We start from the raw sequence: 22,213 nt of genomic DNA on the forward strand, positions 1-22,213 counted from the left end.
TTTTGAATTAAACGGTTACTATAGTTTTTTAGACATGTGATCAAATATTACGAAGGGGGGGGGGACGAACGGCGTCCGGCGGAATCGATCTGTAAATATTATAAACGGTAGCCGACGGAATCCATATAAACCTTTTTACTGAACAGGCAGTTTCCACACGGAATCGATAAACTCCCAATCATTCCTCCGAGTCGATAAAACAATACCGGGTGGTCACATAAAACTATGTCTTAACCCCAGACCTCCTCCCCCCCCCAAATGGCGCCCGTGCGCTTGTGCAGAAATATAACGCAGTAGAAAACGATTTTCTCACGGTCCTCAACGACGTTTAATTAGTATGTGCGTGCGCGCCGAGTGCGTGCTGCGTGCACGTCATAATAATAACACAATAAAAACGCGTACAGGTATGCGCGCAGCGTTACGTTAATTTATGCACGGGTCCGGTGACAGCGGGTCCGTCAGCGAAACCGTCAAAGCCCGTATTGTGTACACGAACTGACAGTTCCATTTCGTTGTTTCGCAGATCGCGTAGGGCACGGTAACGTTTTTCAAAACGATCATCCTCGGCTCGGGTAAATTAATCGGTCTGGTTCGTTAAGCCGATCGTTAAACGCGTGTTCAGCATTGAAATTCGATTGTTTAGCGCGGTTTCGGATTGCGGAACAAAGTGGACCTTCAATGCGCAATATTAACGAATATTTTTTTAATCTAACCGAAAACGAAAAAGTACCGCTGGGATAATAAATTTACCGAGATCGATTATCGAATCAAGTAAACACAGTTAAACTGAATTGCATACATACGTTAATGTTGGTTTCGATGAAATGTTGTCCGAAGTCTTGCTTTCCCCGGTTATGATTAATTACTAAATTAACAAAACGATCCTGTATCTCGTTCACGACCGATTATGTGCATCTCATCGCATAGAGTCAGTCCCACATAGATATGAGAGAGATAATCTTGCAATTGTAAAGCGTTATTTGTTGAGCACAACACCGGAACAAATAAACGATGTTGCGAACATTATTTATCACGTTCTATGGAAACAAAAAAATAAAAAATGGCGAGATGTTCATCACACGATACCGATGAAACTATTGCAGTAACTTGTACGTTGTAATGATCCGAGATGGTACGGTGCTGCGCGGTTCAGGAAATACGTTTGCAATTTATTCCACCTGTACACCATAAAATACGGTGTCCCGTAAGATATGATAAATATCAGGTAAAACCATTTAGGTTTAGACTATACGGTCGGCGTTTATCGTAAACTATAATCAATCGGTATTACAGCCACCGACCATTATTAAACGGTATTACTTGAAATTACGCCCTCTCCCACGTTTTCCAAGTGCTTTTGTCGGGCCGTTATCAAATGAATGTTAACGTATGGTGAAGCACCTATCGATTGTGTTGGAGATTTTTTTTTTTATTTTTCTATCATAATGCCATTTGTTAACGCTCAACAAAACGTTTGCTCACCGCTGAAAATGTCTACTCCCGCTACGTCTACTCGTATAAGCACTTGGAACACTCATCGTAGGTCGTGGTACTTAGGCGCATTTGAGCGCACGTCGTTAATAAATGAATATCGCGTTGTAGGTCTATAAAATATGTTTTTCATGCATACTTGCACGATTCAATTCATATAAGTACGTATTAAAGGAGGCTTAAGTATCTTTAGCCCCCTCCCTTTGGACTTTTTGTATAATATATAACATAATATTATAATGTGATTATGTAATTAATACTATATTGAAGGCTAGCCAAAAGCCTAATGATTTTGTTTATATATTTTGTCTTTCTGTATGTACGAATTAATCTCCCCCCCCCATTTCATAATTCTAGAGCCATTCCTGACCGATGGTGTGCGTCAATAATTACGTTTCTTATTGCTGCCCGTCACTGCTTGATCGTATGCCTCAGTGCCGCAACTACAAAATAGGAGGCTCGTATGCGGTAATTATATTAGACCCCTTCATATTTATAATAGTACATTTATTTCAGTAGTTTAGGTAGTTATGTTGTATGCCTACTCTAATACCCAATGGACTCATTATTAAATAAATATTATATTACTCTATAATATTATAACATCCTTATCTGAATTTTAAAAAAAGTTTTTTTTTATTGTAAAATAATAATATATTATTAAATAGTTGTGTGTTTGTAAAGAGTAGTTTATTTTAGGACTAGGGGGCCCTACGAATGTATGTAAGCCTTGAGGCCCGTGTGCGTGGCACACTCTTCATACCCGGTTTTTGCGGCACTTGTACGCATACGTGCTGCAACAAGCGCACGACAAAAATGCAAATCATATCGCACCAAGAGTACAGGACGAAACGAGAGAGTTTCGTTTTCAGCCGCGTACAGATATGCGCGTACGACGCAGTATTTTTGGTTACGGTGTTCGGTATACCGCGAGGGGCGAGCATGGGAAGGGAAACAAAACAATTTCGATTTATACGCATATATATATATATATGTAGTATATATTTATAGAACAACGCCACAGCCGTTATATTGTACACACCAAAAAACGTAATAATGTTATGTTATTACACGCATTATTATTATTATTATTATTATCATTATCATTATTATCTTTGTTATTATTGTTATTATTATTATATATCTTCGATTCGGCTGCGCTCGCGCGTCTCGGTCGGTTATCGTATGTATACGCTTGTTGTATACGTGCGAACACAAAAGGATGGAAAAATCCTTCGAGCCACTTACAACCGCGCAGCGGTGCACCGTGAGCGCGCGCGCACACGCGCACGTATAGCTGTGTCCGCAACGTAATATAATAACAATAATAACGATGGCAAACGAACCCGAAGACGACCAGGATACCCCGGAGCCGTGTACCCGGGCCGGACGGGCAGGCGAACGTACCGTAAAATGGCTTTCCGTCCGTCCTTCGCCAGGGACAAGGAAACTCGGTGCATTAACGCGCGGCGTTCCGGCACGTCGCCCCGTACACGCGTAGAAGACGTGTCCGCGCACTCGCGTTGTAATAGTTATTACGGACGTTTTCCACGACTCCGGGTATTATTATCATTATTTACCCGATCACGTTGTTATTATTTTAAGTACCACAGCACTCGGAGAACGGTTCTGTACGAAACACATCGTCTCCGCCTAAATGCGCCCCGTAATCGCTCACACGTGCGAACGATAACGCGTTGACTTTCGGACCGTGAGACGTGCAACGTACGAAGTCATTTTGGCTGCAGGAGATGAAACAAACGTCGCCTGTAACGCGTGTACGTCGACCGACATTGGTTTCGGATTTTTTTTTTTTCTGTTTCTCGAAGTCAAACGCTGTGAAACGAAAACCGAACCAACCAACAATACCTGTGAACCGCGGCGTGGCGACGTACGCGAACACGATTACGTCCCGCGCGGAGTTCACAACGCAAGGTTACGAATCCGTGTTCGTCAATATTGACGCACAGGTTGTATCAACATCCAGTGGCGCCGAACACGTAGTTTCAAGGGGCAGTTCGCCCCTTCGTTTAACTATGGTGGTGGGTATCTGGTATTTGGGTGGGTGGATAAATTTACACTCCAGTTAGTAAATCTTAGGAATGTACAAATTAAGTGATAGCCGATCTATAGATGATAGGATACCATGATGCGATAGAGAAATTCACCTATCAACGCACGTTTTTATACCATATCAAGTATAAAGACGTACATTTACATTTATATATATTTTGCACACATAATGAAGCTAAACGCCTCTCGAATTTCAGTGTTAAAAAGTGATTATACAGCATGCAAATATATCTTTTAAACATTTTAAGACAGTTGCTTTAATTACCAATAGCCCTGTGAAACATTTTTGAAACATCTTTTTTTTAATTACAGTTGTTTAAAAAATAAAATAAACTGTTTTTTGTTTTACATTTCTTTGATTTTATTTTTTATTTTTTTCTAAAACCACCATGAAGTACGTAAGCAATAAGTAAGGTAAATGGGTAATAATTAATATCTAATTTATAATTATCATTTCCAGTCTGTATGATTAATGATTTATGTTAAAATATGAGGCATTTTACTCGATCATAATTTATATTTTTATTATTATGTGCATTTTTAAGCGACACATTTAACATTTTAACAATAAATACAATCGTATTCTAAAATAGACTAAATAGTGCGGGCTGTCGGTTATAACTCCTTAACCCCTTGAATACACCCCTGCTGAATAGTACATATATGTATACCCAATAGATGAAATCGGAATGATAAATTGCGAGCGAAGTTAGCGGTTTTATGGTGGTTAAATTTACTATATAATCATTTAATCATGTAACCTGTCATTATTTTTCTCTAACTTTTTGGGTGATGTTATTAATTAATTTTTATACTTTGCCTCACCAAATAAAATACAAGTCGACGCCACTGTTCAGATCAGCGACAGTGATCAGGGGACATCGTACGGATATTATTATTTGTTTTTCAATTTTTAGAATACCAACGTCAAGGTTCGCACTCGATTTCGAATTCGCAGTGCTGGTTTCTGACATCGTTGCACGCAGAGTACAGCCTGTAAAACGAGGTCAAAACCTTTAGGTGTTATCGGGAGGTCGGATGATTTGATTTTAGATCCCCTAACGAGTAACGACCGACACAAATTGTATACGTACAGCACGTATGTTTCAACAAGGCTAGAATATGTAAACAAAAGAAACTTGCTTAACATTTGCTGACTTTCTACTAAATTTGCATTGTACTGATCGCGCGCGTAGGGTTCGGTTTAGATCATTTATTTTCAATGATCCGACGGTAAAAATTAATTTTTGAACTTTTGCAGATTCCCGTTGTTTGTGTTGGTGCAGCGGAAGTGTACCGACGTCACCTGTACTCGAAGATTTTATCGCCGCGAGGACATATAAAAATCAAAGCAAAACCACCGCTACGGAATGCGCAGCCGGTCAGCGGCTATGCACGCAGCCTAACTTAACCGGGGACGTGTACACATACTTTCAGTAACTCGATATCATCGGCACGCGAGGTATGATGATGTTAAAAAAAGTAATAATATTATACCGAGCTGTTTGATATTAATGTTTTTTTTTTCGTTTTTCATAATTCTATTTGAATCGTCTGGACGCAAAACGTACGTCTCCGAACGCAACGCGCCAACCCCGTAAACGTGCACTATTACGGGACCCCACAAATTATGTATTAAGAATATCGCTCTATCCATAAATAAAAATGATATACAGTAGTTCGCGAATCGCAACCCGTGCGTTGTCGTGCGATTTTCTGATGGAAACGGGTGTCGTTATCGACGAAAATTAAAACGTCACAGATTTTACATCAAAATATCAAAATGAAAATACAATTTGTGCATCACTCCTCGATAAGCAAACCTTATGCTTGGGGAGCAGTTCTTAAGAATACGCAATAGAATAATATAATATAATACATTCGATATTAATAAAATACAAAAGTAAAAAAAAAAAACAGCGGAATCTTCCTATTACATCTACATATTACTATTGTTATAATTATTATCGGTTTCTTTACAGCATCGTCCGGCTAGGTGTCGCCTTAACGGTCGTGGGATTTCTACGATACGATCACGCGCCTTCGGCTCTGGTAGCGACGTGCGGTGCATGTACCGAAACCCAAAAACCTAAACCGCGGTAAAACGGTTCGGGTAGAACCGCGTGTGCGCTACACTCGGTCTACCTCGGCCCCCCAATTAGATTTTTCAGCGTCATTTTTCTAATTTGCATTTCATTCGCGTCGTAAACCGTTCCCGGCGGCACCGCACGTACGGTACGAACGGACGGACGAATCGATAAACAATTTTAATACGTCGAGTACGATAGGAACGGTGTACGCCTTTGTGCGACGCATACGTTTATGTGCACGGCCGACGCTACGAATTTTTATTACGCCCGGAGGGGGTGGGAGAGGGGTATACGAGTACGGCCTGTAAGCACCGAATGCGTAATTATGCGTGAATAAACGAAACAGCGTAAACGGAATATATACCGGTGAATAATCCTCCCCCGCCCACGCATGTCCACAGAAAAATTTGAACGTCACTCACAGAATCTTTTTGTCGTTATTTGCCGAAAAGAAAAAAAAGAAAAAAGAAGACCCTAGACATGGTATCATGTGGATAACAGATCCATTTGCAGCAAACAACAATGAAAATAACAAGTTAAATATGACCGAAAAAAAACCTCGTCGATTCATTTAATGGTATTTATGTAAAAAGCTATTTAAAACTAAAAGTGGTTCGTAGAATTTAGAGCATATATTTAGTGGTCCGTGAGGTCCAAATGGTTGGCGACCGCTGGTATAGAACTCACGCGCGGTGCCCATGTGGTACATCAAAGGACGACGCCAATCCTTCGGCGACGGGAAACGCGTGTCTTGTTAAAGGACGGCACCTGCCGTAACCTAATCCGTCCGAAATGTAAGACAAGTCCACGGGTTCGGTGTGGAAACGGTTTTGAAGTCGTCAGTTTCGACATTAGGTAGAACTTCAACGGAAACACATTATCCCGCGCGTTTTTAAATTTTTAAATGACCTATGAGTATTTTTTACTTTTTTTCATTTGCAATATTTCATGCGCCGTTAGGTATTGTGTTGAAATACGTGTGCGCAGACATTTGTTTGAAAACAAAACCGCGTACCCGAGAGAACGCGCCCGAACTCGTCTGTCACGTGCACACATAGCACGTTCGCGTTCAGCGTATTTTGATAATAATATTGGAGTGAACATTTTTTGAACAAGTTAACAGTTTTTTATTTTCGTAACCGTAACATTCCACACGATCATCGGAAATGACCGACCAGCAGAACGCGGATGTTGATGTCACTAAAAAGTTTGACGATTGGTCGGCTTACGCTAATATTAAACCTAATAACCACCGTAACTAACGTAACTACCGAACGCAAATTTTTTGTTCGTAAACAACACACGGTGTACGCGCATAATTGCGGTCGCGCCGAGTGTACACGTGAAAAACAGGTTCACGTGACCATATGCAGAGCGGACGGTAAAATTAACGATCGGATCGCATTTCGCACGACGGTTACATAACGACACGCGACAGAGCTGTGGTGCGCACGCTGGGTAGGTACGCGATTTCCAATTCGCGTCAGTAGCGGATGAGGGGTAGTAAGGGGCAGGAGCGGATCTAGGGGGTTCAGGGGGTCAGCTGACCCACAGTTAATATTTGTTGACAAAATTAGCCTCTTGGAAATTTTTTTCTCTTTTCAGACCTTGATTTGGACTCTTGGACAGTTGGCCCATCGGAAATACTAGAAAAATTAATGCCTTGTTTATTCAAAATTTAAAATTTTTCAATTCATAATTTATATTTTAAATTATATCGTTTTATTAAAAAGTTAAGTAAATCATATTTTATTCCGTACGTTTGTAGCGCTGATAAAATTAGATTATATTTATTAATCGAAATAAGTTATTATCGGTGGTATCACTAATTCTATATACTTATACACTTTTATGAGCATATTGTGTTTTTTTTTTACGAGGTATTCATTTCTAATTCAGTTTCATCCCTAATAAATGGCCTCTTGAAATGGCTTGACCCACAGTTCCCCGACTCTGAATCCACCCCTGGTAAGGGGCATACATCGGATGTATTACAACCCCCCCCCCCCATAAACTTTTCGTCGTTTTGTGTTATTTTTAATTACATACTGTGTGTAGATCATTTTTGTTTACAATCATCTGATGTGAACTATTCACAGATTTTGATATCGAATTTTTTTTCGTGCTAATAAAAACAATTAACTGTCAACCACAAAGTAATTAGGTACCCTAAAATGTCATCTAACGGCTGCAGATGTTTTCACAATCGTGTTTTCATTCGGAAAATATATTTCTAATACCTTGTATTGTTGAAGTTGCCAGTAACCTAAAGCTGTTGTTGGTACGGTTATAATGATTATCACGTAGAATTTTAAATTCTAATCAAATTCTAAAATCCTTTTAATTTTTAATGTGCAATGTTTACAGATTACGTACCGACTATATCCACAGAACGTTCTGTGCTATTCTTATCATTAATTCATCGGTTGACGTTGTAAATAGTTTGCGTTCTGCTTTTATGTTCGTTGTTTGTGCTAATAAGACATTAAATCTAAAATAACGAACTACTTTGCTGTCGCGAACAACTACTGCTCTTATCTATTTTATTTATAAACATATATTATTCACATAGTTTGCACCACTAAAATTAGTAAAATTATTTAATTGAATGATCTCGTGTCCTTAAATGATGATTTATTTTTTCAATGATCAAAGTTCGTGTTGAAATATTAGCCTCATCCCCCTATGACAAAATTATTTGATATCCCCCGATACCGTGCGTATTAACGTCATGCGGTAATCCGTAAACGTATACCTGGTAACGTGTAGCTTTCGCTCGTGGCGCGCACGTGTGCCAGGACGATTACCGCGGTGAGGCCGAAGCGCGAATTAGCCGTTATTACACTAATCAACGTGCGTTGCAACAATGCAACGCATTGATCTCTTACTACGTAACGTGCACAAAAACTCGGGCGGGTACGTATTTCAATATAGTTTACAATGAAACCTGATGATCAGATGTGACATTCGTTCGCTTTCGTTTTGAACGATTTTTCGCATTCCGATTGTAATCGGTCGTTTTGTTCGTCGATCCAGAGGACTTACACGTTAAATTATACGAGATGCACGTTGTCGAACAAAATATTACGAGTTGCTCTTCAAAAATCGTTCGATTCGTCGTTCTACGAACGATTTTTCTCGCTTTAACATGTCTCGGTACGAACGCAGCAAATGTTTTTGTTCAACGCGGAGGGGTTCTCGACAACGTATGAGTATGGATTATAAGTTCACGCGGAAACGATCACCGTAACATGCACGGAAACTCGGTAAACCGAAAACTCGATTGTTCTTCGTATTATTATTTTTTCCCTGTGAAATTTCCAACGATCCAGTCCGTTTCAATAGACTCCTCGGATATCAAACGCTTCTAGAATACGAAAACAAACCACGTGAAATCGAACAACTGATCGTGTGGGAAAACCGTGCCGAACAAACACGTATTGTGCATTAATGATTTGGGCGCGCGTTTCGCGGACGGGCTGGGTAACGTGAAATAAGTATTCGACTGCAATTAAACAATGTTGCGCATTGTTATTGGCGCGCATACGTACCAGAATATTATTTATACTACGTAGATGGTGGTGCACTGTTTTACATAAACCGATTTGTCACAGTTAAATATTTTACCAGTCAGGCTGACTCACCGTCGATCGATCGCGCACGTAGAGATTAATTTTCCGCCTTGTCGTTTATCCGTATCTGTAAACGACCAACACGCATTCCGCGCAAAAACACCACTACAAATGCAAATAATACTGTTAGAAAATAATGATTTTTATTCACTTATAAAACACGAAACCGTGTACAGATCGGTCAGACTTAAATGTATCACAAGCAATGAATGGATAACACAAATAACGACAACAACAACGACAATAATAATTATAATTATTATTATTATTATTGTTATACTGTACACATTATTATGTTACGATAATTTGTATAAACCAAAAGACTGCGTCGTTTCGCCGTTCATCCCTCGCGCCGACAACTCGTATTACGGTCTCTAAAAAATAATATTAAGCTGCCGCGTAGTCGTTATCGCAGCGACGTCTTCCACGGCCATAAAAAAACGAGCTTTATGTTCTTAACCGCCCGTTTTCCGTTCTTAAACTCTCCCGTCGCCGTGTCGTATCGGCTCTCGTCCGCATTCGTTATGTACACATGTGCATGATTACTTCTTCGCACCATACACGTGACACGGAATTTATGCTTATCGGTGCCCGAGTCGGCCGTGCATTTGTCGGCAAAGTTCGAGACTGCGGTACAGCATGTTCACGTCGTACATTGTCTGCACGAAAAAACGACGGTGCGCTGCAAATAAAAAAAAAAAATAATTGAATTAAAATATTATAAATTTTTTCGTGGTTCGTGATGTGATATTGCGTTGCAGGCGTATCTGTACGCGCGCAGAGAGATTTACAAGCGCTGTGCGCCGCGCGATAACCGAACAAAAAAAAAAAAAAAAAATGAAAATTACTATCGGTGCGCAAAGCACGTAGTGATATTATCTCGGAAAACGCGGAACGGAAGAAAAACCACTGCGGAATGCGATTGCGAGCTGACGGCAGAACGAGTGGACGTATGCACCGGCAACGTGCAGAGGTGTATCGGTCCGTATACCCTTCAGCAGATTTTTGTTTTTCGGCGTACCCCTAATGTAAAATATTATTTTACGGGCATACACGCTTCTTCTAAAACCACTCGAAAACCATAATTGAACACCAGTTCGTTGGAAAAAATTGTTATAAACTATGAAGTTTCAATGAAATATTTATCTGTTGAGGATTACGGCGAAGATTGCTGTGTTTAATGTATTTTACGTTCAATTTAGTAAATAACATTTCGAATAGTAGATATTATTAAAAATAATATGGAGCTTGGACACATTCAGTCCGCGGTGCTTAAACCTGCATCGTGCGAACCGTACAGTTTATAACGCGTGGTAAACGTATATCTTGTGGTGTTGTATTTTATTATCTTATTTAATTGATTCCAACGAAAAAATTATTTTGAGATTAATATCTACATCATTTTAATGCGTATACCCTTAAATATATTTACCGCTGGCTATGTGTTTTATCGACCGGAATACATTTTCCGAAAGCGAAAGCGTTTTTTGATATACTCGATCGGTCATCGTCCCCCGCAAACGGAGAAAACCGGTCGTACAAAACGAACATTGCACGTATAGGTGTGTCCCTCGTCCTGCACGCGCGTGCCGTATTGAAAAGAAAAATATTACTGAATGTATTACACCGGGGTGTGCACCGAAAAGTGCGTATAATATTAACTTTACCACCCTGACAAAATGCTCTGTGGGGGGGAGGGGGTGGACAAGTGGTGCCGTTTCAATCCCGCACTGCGTGTTACTGAGCCACGTTGTACGCGGTAACGCGGCGTGTGCGTGTGCGTACTTCCGTCGGATCGAACCCTTGGCAACCGTGCCCGTGAACAAACCCGAGCGCAATAATAACGAGTCGTATATGACACGGAAAAAATAAAAACACCCGGGGGGACATCACTGCACCTATCGGTATACATGTATAATATTAAAAACACGGGTAGGTGGTGCGCGCGCGCCGAAATAAATTACACGTAGGACGTGAGATTTATGCGATGAGATTAGAAAACGGTGGACCGGTTGTGTTGTACACAATCGTTTTCCACGGGTTTCTCGATTTCGAATGCTGGCGCGTCGCGGGGCTCCCATCGCGCGTTCGATCCGCTTCCAACATATGCACGTTATTACAATACACGCGTTATTACCGATCGTCCGGCGATAATAACATAATACATATATACGCCGCTCGGCGTGTACGTACGACGACGCTCCGACGTGTAATAACAACAATACGAATAACGTCGAAGGCGAGTATCGTGTGCGAGCACCAGCAACCCTGCCCACAAACGCATTTGCCGGACCGATAAATGATTTTGGTTTTTTTTCACCCCATTTCAAATCGTACCTGGCAGCGCAGGTATAGGCGTACCCGTGCGTTTTCTCGCGTCGGCAAAAGCCCCTCGCGCGCCCCGCACTCCGCGACGCATTGTACTCGGAAATAATGCTAAAAAATACCTTTCACGTATTCGCTTGTTCGCGGCGGCCACTCGTGTGTTTCGTGCGCAACGGCCACTCGAACGCAAACACTCACGCGCACAATGACCGAAGAGGGCGAGAAAGGGGTGAGAGACCTGAAAAGAATATCGGTGGAAAAAAAAAACAAGTACGCATGTGAAAAGTATTATACGCGCGCGCACCACGAGAGGAAAGCTCGACGAGAGTGGTCGGTGGACGAAGCGGTGGTAAAGAAAATGGAGAACAAAAGCGTCGATTACGGCGATTATCTTTTTTTTTTTTTTATCCCCGTTTCTAAAAATGTCAGTCGTTAAAACGTCCGTGCCAATAACGATAAATTACCTCCTCGAGGACCGGTAATTACGATTTTTTTTTTTGCGCGCGCATGGTTGCCAAATCGAACGGTTTTATCGCGTTAAGCCCCCGGGCCCCCCACTCCGGTCCCCCGAATAATCTTCCCTTGGCGGTGCAGTGCACGCGCAGTGCAGACAAAGATAGGCGGAAACGCACCCCGTCGGACTGTTTCACCTCTAACGACGCCGTTATAATTAGAGACGAATGCAAGCGCGTATAAACTTATCTGTTCAATAATTGTTCCGCTTGGTTTAAAGGGTCCGACCCCGCACGCACTAGTCGGTATTCCGTGTATCGGCACAGTTTCGTCCCGCCGCCCGTTCGCATGATACACACGTTGGTAACGGAGATGTTCTATTTCCCGTAACGATATTCAAACACAAAATATATACCGTTCCGTAAACATACATTATTATGGTAAATCGTATACGTAACGATTTTATTTCTCGACAGTGGCGTAGCAAGGATATGGCGAACTGTGTCTACGTCAGGGGCGCGAATTATAGAGGGGCGTCAAATTGTGCGAAAGTCGCATTTTTATCCTACAGTCAAATCGAAATGTTTTCATTGTACTCTTTGAAATACGTTGGTGTTGTCTGAATAGACTGCGAGTAAATTTAATGATGAAATTATGAAAATAACGCAAGGACATTTAAATAAAAATGCTCGTATGAAGAAATTATCGATGAATTTACTTGTCATAAAGTGAGAATTGCAAATGTTTATAGTTTAAAATTAACACTGTAATAATTTATAAGTATAAATTGTATACTTAAAAATATTAGTAAAATAAAAGTTAAAAAAATTTCGTGACATCAAATTTTAATTGTTTTAAAAGCGTTTTTTTAAGTTTTCCAGGGGCGCTAGCCAGTCTTCTTACGCCACTGTTTCTCAAACGCATAATGCGTATCGTATACACTCGATATTAAACAGAACGTTGTGTCGTACGCGGTGCGCGTATCGGTGCAAAAAATCATTGACGTAAGACCTTTACGTGTATTTTAATCAAATACTTACTGTGTGCAAAAAAAAATAATGATTCCGGGTGTTCTAATGATAAAAAAAACCGGTTAATAATTGGCTGTTTTCAAATTTATAATATTATAACTTATTTAAAATTACTACTACGATTTTATTTTTTAGAATTAAGTCAATATTAAATACATTCCGTATGATTATTTGTAATATTTTCGTTTTCTTTTTTTTATGTTTTTATTGCTTTATCAATTCCATTGTGTTAATAGATATGTAAAAATATACTTTATGTCCGTTTTCACGTTTACACATTTCTCTTTTTGTATTTTTTTTTATCTCATTTCTTAACATATGTATCCAAAATACTTAATCTGTATTAATTTTCTTTTTTTCTCCTTTTATTTCGTTTTATAATTATTTATTTATTTTTATTATTAGAACTCTCTACTCCGTCACAAGCATAGCTTAAAGGAGTGGATTTACTTTATTTTATTGTATTTTATTATTATAAAAAAAAAAAAAAAAAAACGTGTCAGGAACAATTCTTATACCGTTGGGTAAACAATTTTAATTTTTTAAACTGCACATAAAGTCTATGGTCGGGGGATTACGGACTTGTGGTAACATAACATTGTTCCGCTATGCTTCGTAACCCGTCGATAAGACACAAATCAACGAAATGCATCGACACTACGGACCGGAACGAACGCGTAAAAACTGCACGACTCCAATTACGGCCGTACACCGCTGCGCACTGTCCAACTGCGGTGTGCCGGACGAACGTACATGGTAGTGCATACAATATCGTATATTACGCTCGCATAGGTGGACGTGGAAACGAATTATTTTCGCGATTCTCTTCCCACCGATGCGATAGATGGCACACACCACTCGACGTGCGACCAGTAACCTACGCACGCACGCACGCACGAGCACAATCGATATTCGGCAGAGCTACGTTATTCAAATAAATCCCGCGAGATTACTTTTCATTCCGGGCGCGCGGTGTGCACGGGAAAACGGCACATAAATCTGAAAATGCCCCGTCGTCTCTCCGAGGAAGAATTTTATTTTCAATTTCTAGCGATAATACTTTCAGCGTCCCCTGCGAAACGGACGGACGGGGGTGCGCGTGTACGGGTGTGTATGTGCGTGCACGTAAAAACGCATATATTGTACCGATGATTTATTCAGCAGACTATTCGCCTCGCGTGCTCTCCGCCGGGGCCGCTGCGCGAGACCATTGTGTACCGGCAGCGGTGTGCGACGAGATAAAAATAAAACGAAAACGGTTCGAGCAAAATCGTAAACGGCCCGCGTGCCCGCACACCGTTCCTATGAACTACGTCGAACGTGCGCGCCTGCACCGCGTCGAATAACAACAAACAATAATAACATTGTGATCAACATAACGCTGCAGTTATTTAAATCCTTCTAATTGAAAATTACAGGTACGGGTGTACATGCGCGCACGTCGTGTAAATCCGTTGTTCCCCGCGGTTGTTGTTCATCGTGTAGAATATAATCGATGCCCGTATGGTGTTGTTGCGTACCGCAAGCGCGCGGAATGCGCGTCGTCGGTATTCTACGCGTTTAATTACTATCGTGGACGCGCCCGAGTAAATTTATAATTTACAACCCGGTTTTGTAGGTTAAGAGCCCACCCTCTCGGAGCATGCCAGTGTGCGCGTACCGTGGTATGTGTGTTTGCTTGGATTTGAGGGATATAAAAGAGACTACACCGGTACACCTATGTGAATGGATGCACAATGAAATCGTTTGGATCTAAAATTGCTTTTACGTCGAACACGGCCCTTCCTCCCTTCGCGATCATTGGACCCAATTTCTCGTGGAATCTTTGATCTATTTTTCGACGGTCTTCTTTTTTTTTTTCTTTTTTGTACATCCTCCGGGAGATTATGATCTCTATAGAACTGCACGGGCGCCGGATTCGGTTGGATATGTTGTATGACGAAAATATTGAACGTGACTTCACGGTCGGAATTTATTATTTTATATATACCTTGTATACACTTTTGTACACGGAATACCTGTTCAATGCGGTGCAAGTATTTCCTTCTGTACATCTGCTGCAGCTGACTTTTGGTCTGGAGAGTTCACACAAAAACGTAGTCACACTATTGTGTCGGTTGCGTTTAGTGTACATAAGTTCTACGTTGTTACTTTAGACGTGCGCGAGATAAACGCCGAATTCATCCGGTATAGTCAGAACAGCACGCGATAAAAAAACAAATAGGTTTCTCGAAATGAAAACTATAATATAGTGTACAAAATAATGTGTCATCTATATGCATATAGCGGTATAATTCAGATACTTTTTACGGTTTTACAGACAAATAATAGTTTTAATAATGAAACGTAAACATTTCCTCGTGGGGATATTAGCCATAATTGTGCAATTTATTTTTATGACTCATTTACGTGTAACTATATATATGCGTATGTAATATGATGATGTTCACCATAATTGATTCGAATATTTCAAAACGCCATTTTATGTAAATATTGTACCTACGTATTTTAAACATTAAAAACACATTTTTCGGTGCATAATCTAATTTATAATGATCAATTATCATTATGTGTTGCGCTCAAAATGTTATTACACTAAATCTAGCAACACTCATTATAATATAAGATTTTAATTGAGCGTTCGCCGTCAGTATGCGGTATTAATCTAATACAGATTCGAAATACATTATACATCATCTGGTCCGAACTAGTCAGTATAATGTATCCACATAAATATATACACACATGTATTGGATGTCTACAACATGACGTGTATAACGTATTATACACGCTTCCGTAGGAAATTCAACATAAAAACATCTAAAAGTGCCCCAGAGCATTTTTTTACCGGCATCAAGAACACTAGAGACTTTACGGTCACATGACGTTCTAAATTTGAATGTTTTATCGTTCACCCATCGTCATCGTCGTAATCTGAAGTTTCCGAAATAACGTATGCCGCTATAACAGATTAAATATAGCGAAAAAAAACGAACAGTTTTCACAGGCCAGACATGCTGCCGAGAAGTAACACGCGTACATAATAGATTCGTCGGTGTACACATAATATACAAGTATAAATCAGGCATAATGGGCTGCTTATTGCACCGGGACTTTAAGCCTTTTAATAAGGTTCCTTTATGTTTTATTATAACTGTCGAGCTTAATAGTATTTCTAAAAGTTCTACAAAAAAAATTAAAAAACGGTTCCTTATGGGCCTCATCGGATTTTGCTGTACAGCAAACTTTTGAGTACATCTTGTTCATTATTTGAGAGGGTTTAAAATGCCTCTATTACAAATCATAATATTCATAATAAACCATACGTATGATAATATAATGACGGATGGTTGGACGGAGGCGGTAACAATCATCATCAGCGATGGATTGATTTATTTATACTTGAATAATCGTGTAAAAAAAAAAAGTATTTTTAAAAAATGCCGACAAATATCGGGAACATTTTGCTACAAAACGAAGAAGAAAAAACCTCCGAAAAGCGTTAAAATAAAAAAATATTAATATAGTTAACCTATAAATTCGGTTATGCTTTCGAATACGACCAGTCTTGATAGGTACTTCGTAGTTGCGAAATTCTTCGTGGTTACCTTTATTTTTTCAATAAGACGGGCTCACCGTTTTTTGTCGCACTCCGAACTTCCACGGCTGCGATACGCGACGCCGATCCCCGTGCACATGTAAACGTGGATATAAACTATTTGTGCCGCGGTGGTGAGCTACACAGATACGATCGTTTGCGGCGGCGCGTTCGGTCTTTTAGAAAACGCAAAACCGGAATTGAGCCACGGGGTAGAGGGCGTGCGCGGTGCATCCGTACGTACGAACGTACACAATGTTGATCCTGCTCCGGTGCGTTATGTTTCGATCACGAGAGCCGACATCGAGTGGAAAGAGATCGACCGAGAACAAACGAGAACGATGGCGAGAGAGAAGGATACGGGGACGGACGGAGATTCGGTCGAGACAGCGGTGCGCAAGTATACGAGTACTCATGCGCACATCATACGGTATGCACGGGAAAAGCCGCGGACGACGACCGAGGACTGCATCGAGTAGTTTTTGCTGGTTCACTTATTCGTTCGACGCGTCTACGCGCGTTCACTGAGAGCGCAAACGCATTATTCCTGTGCACACGTTATGTATACTGGTTCGTGCACGTTAAATTAATTTCTGTCGGCCGTAACGCGTTCCCTCCGCCGCGTCCGAACCGGTAATCCTTTTTATCCGTCGCCTACCCCTGCCGTGGCCTCGGGGGTACGACGTCGGACAAGTACGCGTAGACCTCGCACATCGTGGTGCGCCCACCCCCGACCGTCGCGCTCTTGCCGCGTCTCGTTCTCGTACACCATTATTTACAAACGCATCGTACTCCGCGGCGGCGACGTTTCAATTGAAGCCGATACATTTCTGTACGCGCACAAATGCGTGCCGTCGCGTACACGGCGGACGTTCTTGGGAAGAGAAAAAAAAAACAACGCAAACGAATACCGGTTCGATCGAAAACGCCGCGAATGGTTCGGAAATCGCGTTTGAAAAAAAAAAAATCAACAAACAGCAATCGAACAGCGCACGGGTCGTTCGTCTGCATGCAGTGTAGTCGCCGCCGGAAACGTCTGTTTCCGTTGTAGCGCGTCTGCGATATATCGATCAGTGATCACCGTAATACGCGTGTCATGCACACGGAACGTTGGCCGAAATGGACGTGGAAAAATGATAGGGCAAATAATAAACGACTAGAAATCCCTAAAAACTGCTTTTATCGGCTTTTACGTCCGCTGCATAGCGAAACTCGAATGCACCGCAGTCGGTATTAACGTCAGTGGGTCGGACACGCGGGAAATCTGTACGTCGCGGGGACAAAAGGAGTGAAATCCAACGGCGTTCCATAACCTCGATAAGAACTGAAAACAGCTCGAGTCGAAATATGTTAATCGCCAAACCAAGAAGACACGATATTTTACGAGTCCAAATCCATTTATACACGGTAAGCAACATTTCGTCCGTTCGAACCGTCTACACGAGTTACGAAGAACGAAAAACAAATAAACGATTCGGTTTTGGTTTCCACATTTCGTGCGACTTCGAACGATTCGAATCGTATTCCCAACCCTAAACGTTATCCCGTCTATCTGCTACACATACTGGTAGTACGTTATTGTCGCGTATTTACGAGGTTCGCGAAATTTGTGTAATAACCTAACGTTATTGTGGTTTTATTTTTTTGTTTGCGGTACGTATTTTTCCCTTAACGATAAAATTACATTTGATACACCGCAAGAAGTTTTTTTCACTCGGTTTCAAGTGCACACAAACATTATTATTATTATTATTATTATTATTATTATTATCATCAACGGCATCATAACATTTTCCTTTTCCTGCGCGCCGACCGAGCAAACAAAACGCATAACTCGAAACGACATACACATCGTGTCCCCTCTTCTTCCCGGACGAGTAAGCAGTCGCTGCCGCCCGTGTTATGGGTCAACATACGACTTTAATTGTTTGGACATGGTATACGAGTGTTTACTATTCCACGTCGCGCAGAGTTTTTCCAACCGTGCTATCGTACTGCAGTCTTTTGACATTACTGTGTGCAATATATAATACTACACGCACACACACCCACACACACACTCACACACGCACACACGCACACGATAAACGGCTACAAAAAAGTTTTTCGTAAATTCCTGCATTGGACGTATAGCACGTTTATATCGCGGAAAAACATTCGTCCGTGGAATTAGGCCATAAGACCCCGGAGCGGACTACCTCCTAATGGCGGATACTGATGGCACTGTTAGTTCCACGACAAGATAAAAAAAAATCCACGTATCTTTCAAACATATTAGACGCGTGCGGTATCCGCAAAGGCGGAAAGTAAAAGTAACTGTCGATGAACGATGATGATATTGTACGTCTTATGCGTTGAAAAAATCAACGGGAAAAACATGGATTTGACGTTTGAGGATCGACTAAATATTTTATAATATCATTCGTAACATCGAGTATAATCCTTTTTCAAACCAAAAACAAGATACAAACTTGTCAGCGACAATGGCAGTGGTTTTCAAAATAACCTACCAAAAAAAAAAAAAAAAAAGAAAGAAAGAAAAAAATTCGTACTCATAATTACGGTTCCATTGACGCTAACGAGAGATTACGTTCGACGTCGTTCAACCCCGATGGTAACCGCGTACACCGATTGAATAGCGCCTCATCAGATCGGTCGCAAATAGCTCCCTCCATACGCAGCCAATTGATCTTATCGAATCCGACCCGTGTTTTATCGTAAAACGCACACGTACGTATAATATACCATACGATATTATGAATATTTACTCTGCTCGAACCGTAATAAAGCGCGGTTTTCGCGAGTTATTCCGTTTGCACCAAATTTGTTTTCATATAAACGAAAGAAGTCGACGGGTATCGGTAATTGATGTTCCGTTCTCCCGCTTCCCAACGCCGGGCGGAAAAAACTTAATTACCGCTGCGAGTCAATTATTTTCGTCCTTCCGTCGTGCCCCGAGCGGATATACGCCGTGAAATTTTCCGGCCACGACGTTTTCATTAAAAACCTACACTCGTTCATTGCGTCGAGTACACGTTCCCGTTCACATCTTTGTTCGTCCGTTTGTTACGTGTATGGGATAGAGGGAGGGAAGAACCACCAAATTTACGACGGATCGCAGCGGCAGGACGAACGGGTACGGGAGGATGGGGGGAAATCATTTTTTTTTCCTTTCTCTCTCTCGAAACCACAACGGCAAGATGTATGCTCGTTTCGTCTCCGCGTGTACGTCGTGTACGGTACGTCGGACAGATAGAAAAAAATAACTAAACCGACGGACCCGCGCAACAACGCGCGTTTATTACGAAATTCGTCGTCGACGTCATGTTACAAACTTGAACGTCACGGTCGCGCCGTCCTGGTATTTCGTCCCGGAACGCGCACGCGTACGGCGGACATGTCCTTTTGTCCTGGAGGAACCGTACTGCGGGGACAATAAGCTTGCACCGTACACGTATATTATACGCATTTGTTTGCCGTACAAAGGCGCGTCGGATGGACGTTGAAATGAACGGGAGAAGAAAAAACGCGCGCGCACAAGGTCGTCGACGTTTTTCCGTTTTAGGTTCGGTTTTTAGTGCACACGTACGTATTGTGCGTACGCGTAAACATTTAGCGTGTGCGTTATTAGATAATGAGAACCGCTTTTGAATGGGCCCAGCCGCAGTCGGAAATCGTTTCTATTCTTCTCTGGGCGTCGTCTCTACAGAATAGTCTCTCAGCGTCGTCATCCTCGTCCCGCACACACACGCACACAGATCATATCGTACGCGTATATACGTGCGGCGTATCTGTATAGGACCGTAAGGCATTGTGCGTGTACAACCCTCTCCGCCCCGTCCACCGGTTTTCCACTGCGGTGTGGTGTATTCAGCTCGTCGGTACACCCCCGCCGGTACACGCATCGGCGGCGCCGCGACCGAAACGACCCGAAAACTTTGGTACTTGCCAATGGAATATGTCGAGGGGGCGAACGGTTCGCTGTAAGTGACTTGCGTGCACGCATACACAAACAACGGTCGACGGGGAGGGAAACAAAAAAAAAAAACTACCCCCCACCTCCTCTCTTAAGACTCTGATGATTAATATATCACGCGTATACGCACCGCGTGCATGCACACATATATGTGTACGAAAAATAATTGCACGCACACACAAAACTTCCACAAACCCTTTCACATTATGCGGGGGCGAAACTATATGCGGACGGAAAGGGTTGACGGCACGTCCGCGCGTACACATACATTATAATAACATTGTATGCGGTACATAAATATGCGTTGTAAAAAGTTTCGTATATCCGTGTACGCGCACGAGGTGATTGGCCTATCGGACAGTGTGTTGTAGGAGATGTATCGTATTACGTTAGATAATATACATATCACACGTGTGATAATTGAAACCGTTTATTTCGCAAGGGCGTTTTGTGCGAAATACTATACCTTCGGTACAAACGAGTTTATTTTAACGGCAATTTTCATAACGACGTTACAGGGAAAAATAAAACACAATTAAATGTATTACGTTAATGCAGCGGTACATACTAAATAGTCGTTTTCACGATTTATCGAGCCATACCGTTCGAATTGTATTCTCATGTTGAGAATTGTTTTCAAGGCCTCATCATCTTAGCTCCATTGGCATTGAAGTTTACTTCGGCGTGTTATAAAGTAATGAATTATCCATACTTCAATTCGTTGCTCACTCTTCGCCGAGTTATCCGTTCTTAAAATGTTTTCATCTTTTCCTCCGTCACGGTTGTTTTTATTTTCCAATGGAAACCGCGATAAATTTCAATTTCATGTGCGAAAAGCGACTTAATTTGATGGCACATTTTCATGTGTTTAACGGTATAACATTACCTGTTCAATAATATGGACGCGTAAAAACCGTTTCGAACTTGAACAGCACGCAGGGAGAATAAGGGCTTAACGATTTTTAAACCTATTTTAAGATACGAGAATCGCGCTGTACGTGCGCGCGTTTTAAGATAATTGTATAACACGACGCGAGCCGTCTTAGACGTGTACGTTCTCTTCCGGGCGCCGCCATCGCGCGGATAATTATCGGTAATTTTTCATTTTCCCCCCACCCCTCCCTCGAATTCGCCTCCGCGCGACGGGTGGTAAACGATATCATTAAAACGTCCGGACGCGATTCCCTGTGGTAATTTTATTTATTTTCCCGCGTCCCCGCGTCCGCACAATCGTCCGTTCTCCGTTTTCTCCGTTTTCGTCGGTAGTAATTACACTACACAGATATACCGGGTACGCAGGTCGGTCGATTTCACGCGCGCCTAATACGTTCCGAACGGTTTATAACGCTTGCGCAGAACGACCGCACCGATGACGAACCCCCGTAACAGTATTCGATCGCACGTGATGAACAAATATAATCGATGTGTCGCGTGCGATTCCCACGTCCGAGCCCTACAGAAGCAAGTAGACACGTTTGACCGCGAACGCCGTGCATGCGATTAAACGCAATGGTCGCCTCGCGATAGGACTGATTAATTGCGAT

General features: G+C 41.7%; 1 protein-coding gene across 5 annotated transcripts in view; it reads right to left on the reverse strand.

The window, feature by feature from the left end:
* Positions 1-9,407: 9,407 nt before the first annotated feature.
* Positions 9,408-22,213, reverse strand: part of LOC112692426 — a 32,416-nt gene continuing 19,610 nt past the window's right edge. The window contains exons 1-3 of one of the 5 annotated variants that reach the window (XM_025567104.1): positions 16,732-17,237; positions 11,734-11,849; positions 9,408-9,968 (exon numbers count right to left, since the gene is read on the reverse strand). In XM_025567104.1, the coding sequence (XP_025422889.1) occupies positions 9,868-9,968; positions 11,734-11,849; positions 16,732-16,793 (279 nt within the window). In that variant the 5' untranslated portion in view covers positions 16,794-17,237 and the 3' untranslated portion in view covers positions 9,408-9,867. The other 4 variants (XR_003149417.1, XM_025567103.1, XM_025567105.1 and 1 more) reach the window with 4 other exon arrangements.

This window comes from Sipha flava, unplaced genomic scaffold (assembly GCF_003268045.1).
Source record: "Sipha flava isolate LNK unplaced genomic scaffold, YSA_version1 73_pilon_pilon, whole genome shotgun sequence".
Classification (NCBI taxonomy): domain Eukaryota; kingdom Metazoa; phylum Arthropoda; class Insecta; order Hemiptera; family Aphididae; genus Sipha; species Sipha flava.